Raw genomic sequence first — 13,655 nt, 5'->3', positions numbered from 1 at the left:
GACTTCAAGTTCTCCAGGCATTAGTCTTTACCAGATTCTTGCTGTCTTCCTTTCCTGCAGCCCAGCTTCTTCCTGGGGGTTTGATATGGTTTGGCTGTGTCCCCACCCAAATCTCATCTTGAATTGTAGCTCCCATGTGTCATGGGAGGGACTTGGTGGGAGGTAATTGAATCATGGGGATGAGTTTTTCCCATGCTGTTCTCATGATAGTAAATAAGTCTCACAAGATCTGATGGTTTAAAAAAGGGCAGCTCCCCTTGCCCATGCTGTCTCTTGCCAGCCACCATGTAAGATGTACCTTTGCTCCTCCTTTGCCTTCCACCATGATTATGAGGTGTGCCCGGCCATGTGAAACTGTGAGTTTATTAAACCTTTTTCTTTATAATTTACCCAGTCTCAGGTATTTCTTCACAGCAGTATGACAACAGACTATACAGTAAATTGGCACCAGGAGAGCAGGGTACTACTATTAAGATACCCAAAAATGTGGAAGCGACTTTGGAACTGGATAACAGGCAGAGAGGTTAAAACAGTTTGGAGGACTCAGAAGAAAACATAAACATATGGAAAAGTTTGGAACTTCCTAGAGACTTGGAGGGCTCAGAAGACAGGAAGATGTGGGAAAGTTTGGAATTCCTAGAGATTTGTTGAATGGCTTTGACTATCAGCATTTTGATGCTGATAGTGATATGGACAATAAAGTCCAGGATGAGGTGGTCTCAGACGGAGATGAGGAATTTATTGGGAACCGGAGCAAAAGTGTTTCTTGCTATGCTTTAGCAAAGAGACTGATGGTATTTTCCCCCTACCTTAGAGACCTGTGGAACTTTGAACTTGAGAGAGATGATTTAGAGTATCTGGCAGAAGAAATTTCTAAGCAGCAAAGCATTCAAGATGTGACTTGGTTGCTCTTAAAAGCATTCAGCTTTATGTATTCACAAATATATGGCTTGGAATTGGAACTTATGTTTAAAAGGGAAGCAGAGCATAAAAGTTCAGAAAATTTGCAGCCCAATAATGCAACAGAAAAGAAAAACCCATTTTCTGAGGAGAAATTGAAGCCAGCTGCAGGAATTTGCATAAGTAATGAGGAGCCAAGTGTTAATTGCCAAGACAATGGGAAAAACATCTCCAGGGTGTGTCAGAGGTCTTCACAGCACCCCTCTCATCACAAGCTGGGAGGCCTAGGAAGAAAAAGTGGTTTCGTGGGCTGGGTCCAGTGCCTTGCTGCTTTGTGCAGTCTTGGAACTTGGTGCCCTGTGTCCCAGCCATGGCTAAAAGGGGGCCAACATACAATGTACAGCTTAGGTCATTGCTTCAGAGGGTGCAAGCCTTGGTGGCTTACACATGGTGTTGGGCCTGTGGGTGCACAGAAGTTAAGCATTGGGGTTTGGTACCCTCTGCCTAGATTTTAGAGGATCTATGGAAATGCCTGGATATCCAGGCAGAAGTGTGCTGCAGGGGTGGACCCTCATGGAGAACCTCTGCAAGGGCAGTGTGAAAGGGAAATGTGCGGTGAGAGTCCCCACACAGAGTCCCCACTGGGGTACTGCCTAGTGGAGCTGTGAGAAGAGGGTCACTGTCCTCCAGACCCCAGAATGGTAGCTCCACTGATAGCTTGCACCATGTGCCTATAAAAGCCACAGACACTCAATGCCAGCCCATGAAAGCAGCCAAGAGGGAAGCTGTACCCTGCCAAGCCACAGGGGTGGAGCTGCCCAAGGCCATGGGAGCCCATCTCTTGCACCAGCATGACCTAGATGTGAGACATGGAGTTATAGGAGATCATTTTGAAGCTTTAAGATTTGACTGTCCTGCTGGATTTCAGAGTTGCATGGGGCCTGTAGCCCCTTCATTTTGGCCAATTTCTCCCATTTGGAACAGGTGTATTTACCCAATGCCTGTACCTCCATTTTATCTAGGAAGTAATTAACTTGCTTGTGGTATTACAGGCTCAGAGTCAGAAGGGACTTGCTTTGTCTCAGATGAGATTTGGGACTGTAGACTTTTGAATTAATGGCAGAATGAGTTGATACTTGGGGGAACTGTTGCAAGGGCATGATTGTATTTTGAAATGTCAGGACATGAGTTTTGGGAGGGGCCAGGTGTGGAATGATATGGTTTGGCTGTGTCCCCACCCAAATCTCATCTTGAATTGTAGCCCATAATCCCATGTGTCATGGGAGGGACCCAGTGGAAAATAATTGAATCATGGGGGTGGTTTTATTCCGTGCTGTTCTCATGATAGTGAATAAGTCTCCTGAGATCTGAAGGTTTTATAGAGGGCTGTTCCTCTGAACATGATCATTCTTGCCTGCTGCCATGTAAGACCTACTTTTGCTCCTCCTTTGCCTTCTGCCATGATTGTGAGGTCTCCCACATGTGAAACTGTGAGTCCATTAAACCTCTTTTTTCTTTATAAATTACCCAGTCTTGGGTATTTTCTTCATAGCCATATCAAATGAACTAATACAGTGTTCTCCAACAGTTTTGAGCATAATTCCCTTAGCTTTTCACTCAGGTCATGACCATCAACCTGTAACTTTAATCTTTCTGAGGAATACTGGCATTCAACATCCATAGGCAGCCATCCTGAAAACCTATAAAAAGACAAACCTATATTTTCTGAGATAAAAGATAACCATGCTGGTGAGAGTGTAAGTTAAGACAATAATTTTGGACAATTGCCAATATCTACTAAAGCCGAGCATATGCATACTTTTGGCACAGAATATGTATGACTCCCAGGTACATGCCCTACAGAAATGTGCCTATTTCTGTACACTGAAAAAAGTGCAAAATGTTTATATCAGGCCTATCTATAATCATCAAGACAGAAACTTTAAAAATGTCCATCAGTAATATGAAGTTTACATAAATTGCAGAATATTCATACAATGAAATATTACCAAAAATAAGAGTGAACAAATTATATCTATATACAACATTATGGATAAGTCACACACACTTAGTTAAACAAAAAGAAAAAGCCAGACACAAGTGAGTAGATGCTGTATGAGTCTGTTCATATAAAGGTCAACATCTATAAAACTAATGTATTGTGTTAGTAGTGAGACTAATAGTTACCCTTGGAATGGGTAGTAACTGGAACAGAGGACTCCTAGGTGCTGGTTATGTGAGCACTATATTTTAAATTTGTAAAAAATTAATTGAACTATACATTTATGATTTGTTCATTTTTGAATATTTATATGAATTAATGAAAAGTTAAATTGAAAACAAAGGCAATAGTAGCTGCAGTAAAGCCTCTATGATTTATTTAATCATTAATGTGTTTGTATAGATTTCTCTTACACTGCTTTCTCTAACAGTTTATATCCATCAAGAATCACGTTTTCTGTGTCTAATTCTCATAAATGATTTTCTCAACTTATATTTGTGACCCAAATAGATTTTTATCTTTCATTTGTGACTATTTTGCACTGGCAACAGCACTTGTTGAAAGAATTTTATAGAACATATTTTTCTTATTTCTTTGTTGCCGAAATGTTTGTATTATAGATCTAAAATACTATATTCATTGTTCTCTTTAATGTATCATATAGTCTTCTTCAGGATGAAGTAATCATTATCTTAGACTCTTTACAGTATACTGAGTTCCATTAATTTCGTTAACAACTGGCTTTAGTTTTTGTTCATTTTTTCACGACTGAAATTTTCATTGCCTAAGTGACTTATACACAATAAGAAAAAAAAAAGGATCATGAGAGGCTGTATTAGTTTTCTATTTCTGCTGTAACAAGTTGCCATTTAGTGATTTATAACAACACAAATGTACATCTTACAGTTATGGAAGTTAGAAGTCCAACTGTAGTAAAATCAAGATATTGACAGAGATGTGTTCCTTTAGAGGCTTTAGGGGAGAATCTGTTTCTTTGTAGCTTCTAAACACTCCCTGTATTTGCCTCATAGCCCTTTTCCATATTCAAAGCCATAAGTGTCTGATCTCATATCACATCACTTTGACACTGACTGCTTTGCCTCTCTCTTCCATATTTAAGGATTCTTGTGAATTCATTGAGCCTGCCTGAACAAGATAATCACCCTATTTTATGGTCAGCCAATTAGCAAACTTAATTCTGTCTTCTCCCTTAAGTACCCTTCACCATATAACAAGACATATTCATAGTTTTGGGGGATTAGAACATGGGTGACTTTGAAGGCTACCTCTGCCCACCACAGAGACAACCTTAAGGTTTTGTATAACTGGCTAGACTATGTCACAAGCTTTATGACTGAATTCCACATCCTAGCCTTACAAAAAGCAAGATTAAAATCTGTGCCATTACTTATGGCTTCTGCCTAGGATTTAGAAAGCTAAAAATATATTGCTCCCTCACTTCTACCAAAAAACACTGAACTATCTGCAATTTCAAAACCTTTCCTGAACCCATCAAAGGTTGTAGGCACCAATCCAAAATCTATTTTAAAAAAGTAGCCTCCAAGCAGAGAGGGGATGCAAGCCTTGTTTACCTGGAGGAGATGCAGTACTTTGCCATAAATCAAGTAAGAACAATTTAGCAGAAATTTTTAGTGAATTGCTAGAAGCTGAGCATAGGTTAGTGTGCAGATAAAAGAGAAGTTGCCCTACATGTATGTTTTTACACCATGGACCTCATAAGAAAGCTTAGGAATAGTGTGACAATCCCGAGAATGTCTGGGAGAATGGAAGAGCAGTCACTGAAGGAAAGGGATAAAGCCCTTACTCTATGTAAAAAATAACAATAAAAAATTTTTTTTAAGTCGTGGCATGGGGACAGCAAACCCTGTTGTCCTTAAAGAACTGGTGAAGGCTGGGCGCGGTGGCTCAAGCCTGTAATCCCAGCACTTTGGGAGGCCGAGACGGGCGGATCACGAGGTCAGGAGATCGAGACCATCCTGGCTAACACGGTGAAACCCCGTCTCTACTAAAAAAAATACAAAAAACTAGCCGGGCGAGGTGGCGGGCGCCTGTAGTCCCAGCTACTCGGGAGGCTGAGGCAGGAGAATGGCGTAAACCCAGGAGGCGGAGCTTGCAGTGAGCTGAGATCCGGCCACTGCACTCCAGCCTGGGCGACAGAGCGAGACTCCGTCTCAAAAAAAAAAAAAAAAAAAAAAAAAAAAAAAAAAAAAAAAAAAGAACTGGTGAAGACCTGATTTACCTACAAGAAAGAAGCAGAGAAAAAAACCCCTTTACTTGTGAGGCCAGGACTACATACTAGGTCCAAAATATTAGAGGTGTACTACAGCTGGGACAAGTCTGGATCATTGAGAAGACCCCATTCCAAGACCCAGGAACATAGCCCATCACTGAGCTGATTCAGGGCAATGGAGGATATCCCACTGCCACCCATCTAACAAACATCAACTAACAAATATCAGCAGTTTATTTCTGAGAGAGGGGAAAGCAGTGTATAAAAATACTGTTTTTGAGAAGGCACAAAAAGAAGATCTAAAGTTGATAGACAAACAGACAAACACAACAAAACACTTCTGGAAAAATAGTTCCCATTCTAAGAGGAATTCGAAGCATATGCAGTACTAAAAGTAGTAACAGCAACAAGAAAACATAAACACAGTTCATTCTAGACTAGATTTGGTCAGTATCTCACACTAAATTTGAGCAAAAGAAGAAGCCCATTTTCAGGCATGAAAACTACTTACCTCATCTTTACTATACTACATAGTATATTTGGTCTTCAACAAAAATTATAAGGCATGCAAAAAAGCCATAGAAAAAGAAAACACTGTCAAGCAAAAAAGCTATCAACAGAATCAGTTTCAGGTAAGGCTCAGATATTGGAATATCAGACAGGAAATTTGAAATAACCATAATTAATATGTGAAAGGTTTTAGTGGAAAAGGTACATAACATGCATAATTAGATGTGTAATTTCAGCAGAGACATTGAAAACTCTAAGAAAGGATCAAATGAAAACCACATGAACAGAGATGAAGAATGTCATTGACAAACTTATCAAATAAACTTTTCACACCCAAGGAAAGAATCCATTAACTTGAACATAGATCAGAGAAATTACCCAAACTGAAACACAAAGAGAAAAAAGAGCGAAAAACACAAAACAGAGAATTCAAGGGCTGTAAGACAACCTCAAACTGTCAGGCATATATGTAATTGGAATCCCTAAAGGAGAAAAGAGAGAATATATTATAAAAGAAATATTTGAGAAGATAATGGCTGAGATCTTCCTAAATGGAAAAGAGTAGTCTTTTCAAAAAATTGTCCTGGAGCTCCTGGATATCCATAAGTTGAACAATAAACTTTGATTCAAATCTTCTAACCTATGCAAACATTAACTGAAATGGATTGTAACCCTAAGTGTAAAACTTAAAACTATAAAACTTTTAGAAGAAAGCATGAAAGAAATTTTTGTGACATTAGGTTAGGCACAATTTCTTAGCTAAGACACCAAAAGCATAATGCATAAAATAAAATTCTTGACAAACTGGATTTAATCAAAATTAAGAAATTCTGTTACATTTCTATTACTGACACTAGTAATAGAAATGAAAAGAAAATTCACAGCCTGGAAGAAAACACTGGCATATCATATTTATAATAAAAGATTTGTATCGAGACATATGAAGAACTCAAAATTCACTGAAAAGAAATCAAACATCTCAATTTAAAAATGGGTGAAATATTTAAATGGAACAAGAAGAGAGAAAGTCATATTATGTCTGTTTGCAGATGGAATGACCCTATATTTAGAAAACCCCATCATCTCAGCCCCAAAACTCCTTAAGCTGATAAGTAACTTCAGCAAAGTCTTAGAACACAAAATCAATGTACAAACGTCACAAGCATTCCTATACACTAACAATAGACAAGCAAAGAGCCAAATCATGAATAAACTCCCATTCGCAATTGCTACAAAGAGAATAAAATACTTAGGAATACAGCTAACAAGGGACATGAAAGACCTTTTCAAGGAGAACTACAAACCACTGCTCAAGGAAATAAGAGAGGACACAAACAAATGGGAAAACATTCCATCCTCATGGATAGGAAGAATCAATATCGTGAAAATGGCCATACTGCCCAAAGTAATTTGTAAATTCAATTCTATTTCCATCAAACTACCATTGATATTCTTCACAGAATTAGCAAAAACTACTTTAAAATTCAGATGGAACCAAAAAAAGAGCCCACATAGCCAAGACCATCCTAAGCAAAAAGAACAAAGCTGGAGGCATCACACTACGTGACTTCAAACTCTCCTACAACGTTACAGTAACTAAAACAGCAAGGTACTGGTACCAAAAGAGACATACAGACCAATGGAACAGAATAGAGACCTCAGAAATAAGACCACACATCTACAACTATCTGATCTTTGGCAAACCTGACAAAAACAAGCAATGGGGAAAGGATTACCTATTTAATAAGGTGCTGGGGAAACTGGCTAGCCATATGGAGAAAACTAAAACTGGACCCCTTCCTTATACCTTATATAAAAATTAACTCAAGATGGCTTAAAGACTTAAATGTAAAACCAAAAACCATGAAAACCCTAGAAGAAAACCTAGGTAACATCATACAGGACACAGGCATGGGTGAAGATTTAATGATGAAATTGCCAAAAGCAATTGCAACAAAAGCTGAAATTGACAAATGGGATCTAATTAAACTAAAGAACTTCTGCACAGCAAGAGATCATCAGAGCAAACAGGCAACCTACAGAATGGGGGAAAATTTTTGCAAACTACCCATCTGACAAAGGTTTAATATCCAGAATATACAAGGAACTTAAACAAATTTACAAGAAAAAACAAACAACCCCATCAAAAAGTGGGCAAAATATATGAACAGACACTTCTCAAAAGAAGATATTTATGCGGCCAATAAATATATCAAAAAAAGCTCAACATCACTGATCATTAGAGAAATGCAAATCAAAGCCACAGTAAGATACCATCTCACACCAGTCAGAATGGTGGTTATTAAAAAGTCAAGAAACAACAGATGGTGAGGCTGTGGAGAAGTAGGAAGACTTTAACATTGTTGGTGGGAATGTAAATTAGTTCAACCACTGTGGAAGACAGCGTGGCAATTCCTCAAGGATCTGGAACCAGAAATACCATTTGATCCAGCAATTTCATTGCTAGATATATACCCAAAGGAATATAAATCATTATATTATAAAGATATATGCACGTGTATGTTTATTTCAGCACTATTCACAGTATCAAAGACGTGAAACCAGCCCAAATTCCCATCAATGATAGACTGGATAAAGAAAATGTGTTACGTATACACAATGGAATACTATGCAGCCACAAAAAAGAATCAGATCATGTCCTCCGCAGGGACATGGATGAAGCTAGAAGCCATCATCCTCAGAAAACTAACACAGGAACAGAAAACCAAACACCTCATGTTCTCACTCCTAAGTGGGAGTTGAACAATGAGAACACATGAACACAGGGATGAGAAACACACACACCAGGGCCTGTTGAGGGAGTAACGGATGAGGTGAGAGAAGGGAGAGCATCAGGACAAATTGCTAATGCATGCAGGGCTTAAAACCTAGGTGACAGGTTCATAGGTGCAGCAAACGACCATGGCACATGGATACCTATGTAACTAACCTGTACATTCTGCACATGTATCCCAGAATGTAAAGTTAAATAAATAAATAATTTTAAAAATAATTGAATAGGCACCTCATCAAAGAATTTGTATGAACCTAAGAACATCATCTCAATTATTGGCATAGCCATAATAATTCTGGAAGATTGTGGGTAATGATAAGACAAAAAATAGTTCAGAAAGAAATGTACAACTCTTAGTAATTAATAGAAGAAGCAAGCAAAAAAATGAAACCTAGGACAGGTATAAACGATTTAAATAACATGATTAACAAGCATGAAGTAATATATACACATAGAACACTACAATTGAAAAATATACATTACTTTCAAACACAAAATATTTATAAAAATTCTTTTTATTCAGTCAAAAATCAAATACTTCCAGCTTTCAAGAGATTTAAATCATGTGGAATCATTCATTGAATGCAATGCAGTATGTTAGAAACTATGACCAAAAAATAGGAAATGTCTTTATGTAAGTTGAAAATTTAAAATATGTTCCTCTGTGTATAACTATGTAACAAACCTGCACGTTCTGCACATGTACCCCAGAACTGAAAGTATAATAATAATAAAAAGAAATATGTGCCTAATAACATGCTTATCTATCTCAGCCTCCACCCAGTTCTGTTCCCTTGCTGGAGAGGCATTGCGATCACTGGGTATATACCCAAAGAAATATAAATCATTCTATTATAAAGACATGTACATGTATGTTCATTACAGTACTATTCACAATAGCAAAGACATAGAATCAACCCAAATGCCCATCAATGATAGGCTGGATGAAGAATATGTGGTACATATACACCATGGAATACTATGCAACCACAAAAAGGAATGAGATCATGCCCTTTGCAAGGATATGGATGGACCTGGAAGCTATTTTCCTCAGCAAACTAACCCGGGAACAGAAAACCAAACACTGCGTGTTCTCACTTATAAGTGGGAGCTGAACAATGAGAACACACGGACATATGCAGGGGAACAACATACACTAGGGTCTTTGGGGGATGCAGAGGGAGGGAGAGCATCAGGAAGAATAGCTAATGGATGCTGGGCTTAGTACCTAGGTGATGGGGATCTGTGCAGCAAATCACCATAGTACGTGTTTACCTATGTAACAAACCTGCACATCCACACATGTTCCCTGGAACTTAAAAGTTAATGAAAAAATAAAATAAGAAATATGTGCCTACTAACTCAATCTTCAAAGAAGAAATCATAATGGAAATTAGAGAAATAGAAACTAGTTTTGAACAAGTTGACAAGAATAAATACTATGTCTCAAAATATATAAGATGACAGCTAAGGTTCTTGGAAGGTAATTTATGGCCTTTAATGTGTATTTTCAAAAAAGTATAAAGACTGAAGGCCAGTGATCTATTTAGGCATCCATCTCAAATGGGAAGAAACTAACCCTTTAGAAGCCTTTTTGTTTTTGACATCTCAATTCTCTATATTATATTCAAATAGAGAACAGAGAGAAAGAAAAGTAAGAAATAATCAAAGAATTATTTCAAGAAGTTTTCCATGCTTGAAAATCTTGAGTTTCCAGTTTGAAAGAGATTATTTAGTGCTTAGGACAATGGATAAAAATTGCTGTATGCCACAGTAAATTGTTGTGGGTCCTCAGAACCCAGAGAACAAAAAGCAAATGCTGAAAAAAACTCCCAGAGAACAGAAGGATTAAGAAACAGAATTGTATCCTTCCTCTTATCAGCAACTTTGAAAGAAGGAAGAGAATGGAACAATGTCTTGCAAATTCTAAGGGAGAACTATTTATAACCTAGGACCCTAGACCCAACCAATTTGTCAGGTAAGTGTAAGGATGAACTAAAGACATTGTTAACTTATATACATCTTTTCTCATCAAGTTATGGGAGGAAAAAAAACACCAAAATAAGGCACAAATTAACGAAGAGGTTAAGATGAGAGTCAAAGATTGGAGGCTTAAACACATGGGACGTGTAAATTGAATCCCCAAAATAATGGTGAAGGGAGCTCCCTAGATGATAACTGCATAAGCCTATTGAAAAAATTTGTTCAGATTTGAGCACATTGGCAGGCTTTGGGAGACATGTCTCCAAGAATATTAAACTGAAAGAATCTCTGATGCATCTGAATATATTCAAAAGCAATTTAGACAATAGTGGGGGGAGTAGTTTGGAGTTAAGTTAATTATAAGTACATAGAACATAAGAAAACAAAACATCCAACAATTATTAACTTCAGATAAAGAAATTTTCTTAAGAAAATAAGCATAGCAGATTCATTTTTAAAGTCTCAATTCTCCACATTATTCTGTATATTCAAAAAGAGAGAACTAGTTTAGCTGTCAACAAGATTTTATGTAGTTATAATAATGTAAATGCTGATATTCACACAATGAAAATTATAACAGTTGATATTATGTAAAGAATAGGAAGTTAGCTTGTATGTGGTGATAATGAGATAAGATAGTGAAAGATCATTAAATCTTTTATCTTCCCTAGTTGGACGTCAATAGATAATGCCTAAAATTAACACATCAAAATCTAACAATATAGCCCTTTTTTTGTCTGTTATGGTTATGGGTCCCAAATAAAGATAGTTGATTCTGGAAAGCAAGATGCAGTGTTGGGGATATGTGAGGAACTATGAGACTTTGGAAATTAAACAAATAGTTTGACATATAGTTTCACTCTTTAAATTATATGTCTGTATAAATTTTATAAAATGAAAATTAGAATATATGTAAGTTATCAAATAATTGCAAAGACATTTTAGGTTTTTAGCTCCCTTATTTTATATACCATTTGTTTCTAAATCCCATAGGATAACAATTTCCTAGGAAATGCTTGAATAGATCCTACTAGAGTTTAGTTTTTAAAAATTGGCAATGTGAAAATATAAATTTCAAATGTTGTGGCTCTATATTAATGTCATTCTTTGGAACAATTCATGTTTTGTGACCAGTATTAATTAAAACTTGTAAATAATGTTGGAATGTAGTCAGATATCAACCAGTGGCTAATTTGCAAAAAAAAAAAAAAAGTAACAGTAAAACTAACTTATATTAAGTGCTTACTGTGGATCAGGCACTATGCTAAATAATTTCACATCTGCCTTGATGGCAGACAGGGACTAGATTTAAATGAATTTTGTGCCCCGTGTGTCCAGCACATAGTTTGGTACATAGTACGCCCTCTCTCTCTTTATATATCAGGACCAAGTAGGGTTTATTCAATACTGGACAGTATTAACCATGTATTTTATTTTCTATATTCTGATACTTGGACATCTGGGACCTTGATGACCCTAGAAGGACTGCACTTCCTTGGGTTAGTTAATTCTTAGAGGCAACTTGCCCATGAGCATGTTTTTTAAATGCTTTTTGATTTTTAAACCAACCAGTTCAGAGGTCACACACAACCATTTCCTTTATTTGGCTCTTACTTTATTTGGCTCTGGGACTAGGTACCAGACTAGGCATAGCTCCTACGCACTTAAGCCTGCTGAAATTATTAAAACTAGTCAACCATAGGCCTTCTTGCCTTGCCTCTTCCTTCCTAAGGAAAGCACAATAAAGACTCTTACCCACAGTTATCCCCTCTTTCTCTGTCTCCTGACTGGCCCCAGGGCTTGCCCATGTGGCCCCCTGTGGCATGATATCCCCCTACTCTTGGGAACTGTGACTAATAAACCATCTTTACAAACTCAATCTGCTGATCTGTTGGCCTTGCTATACTTCAATTTTTCTCTTAATGCACAATATTTTAAAACATAGGCAATCTATCTAGAAGCACTCAAGTGAATCAAACTGAAGTCTTCTGCTAAATAAGTGATAACTGTATCTAAAAACATTTAGAAAATTGTAATTTGATGGCCCAGTCTAGTGAATAATCCTCATTGAACACTCACCGCTGAGAAAATATTGGCTACATTTATGAGCATGATAGTTTATAGTCATAATTATTAACATAATAATAATAATATTAGTTCATATTTGTGTAGTGCTTTCCCATTTACCATACTTTACATATATTTAAAAATAATTTATATTATTCTTATTTTTATTGCTGAGGATACAGATGTTTAGAGTGGTTAAATGACTTATCTAATCCTACACAGCTTAAAAGGAACAAAAAAGGAACTTTTTTGTTGTGAGGATGAAATGTATAATTATCATAAAAATGCTGTGACAAATTAAAAGGTATTTTCAAAATCCGAATTTATTTGGCTAAATATGTATTTTATATTAACAGGTTTAAAACCTCAAAAAGGCTTTTGGACCCACTGGAAACTGAAAGAACTCTCCACAACCACTATTCACGGTAGCAAAAAAGCACCTGCAAAATCAGTAAAGGAAAGAATTGCAGACAGTCAAGAACGTATAACAACTAGTAAGTAAAGTTTTTGTATACTGCAAAATGGAATAGGTAGCAAAAATCAATTAAGTTATTTATTAGGCAGAATTTTCTAATGATTTACTTATTTATTTTTAAATGTTATTTTAGTAACATTTGATTTATAGATTGATGTTATAGTGGTACACACTTAAGTCCTTTTTCCATTTGCGTGTTATAAAATAATGATTTTTTAAAATTTTTATCCTTTTTGTCTTTATGTATACTACAGATATTCTCACTTTTACTTGTGTTGCTGTTAATCATGTGTTGTCTCAATAGATAAATTTACATTTTTTACTTTGTTCATTTAAGTTATGTTTTCTTTAGGGTTTCAGTTTTGTGGTGTGTTTGTCAAGACTTAACTAAGATTATAAAAATACCTACATTTTTTCTAGTATTTTTAAATTTCCATATTTAATTTAACTCTTTGTTATAAGCAGCATAGTTGTATTCCAATATGATGGGGTTTTTTTTCCCAAATGATCCATTTATTAAATAGTCCACTTATAGCCTACTTGAAATACCCATTCATTTACATTTTAATATTCTTTTCTGTTCCTTTGAGCCACATGCCAAATTCTTGTGCCAGGACCAAAGTCCTCAGTTACTCTACATTAATAAGCTTTATAAGGCAAGTTTATTTCCCTC

General features: G+C 36.4%; 1 protein-coding gene across 4 annotated transcripts in view; it reads left to right on the top strand.

Moving 5' to 3' along the window:
* FAM227B (family with sequence similarity 227 member B) overlaps positions 1-13,655 on the top strand; it is a 284,670-nt gene that overhangs the window by 81,162 nt on the left and 189,853 nt on the right. For all 4 annotated transcript variants that reach the window (XM_073995778.1, XM_073995777.1, XM_065547334.1 and 1 more), the window contains one exon: positions 12,864-13,001. In XM_073995778.1, coding sequence (XP_073851879.1) covers positions 12,864-13,001 — 138 coding nt within the window. The remainder of the gene's footprint in view (positions 1-12,863; positions 13,002-13,655) is intronic.

The sequence above is a fragment of the Macaca fascicularis genome, chromosome 7, assembly GCF_037993035.2.
Source record: "Macaca fascicularis isolate 582-1 chromosome 7, T2T-MFA8v1.1".
In the NCBI taxonomy this organism is placed as follows: domain Eukaryota; kingdom Metazoa; phylum Chordata; class Mammalia; order Primates; family Cercopithecidae; genus Macaca; species Macaca fascicularis.
Note: the sequence above shows the minus strand (reverse complement) of the source record. Positions and strands in the feature narration are given on the sequence as shown.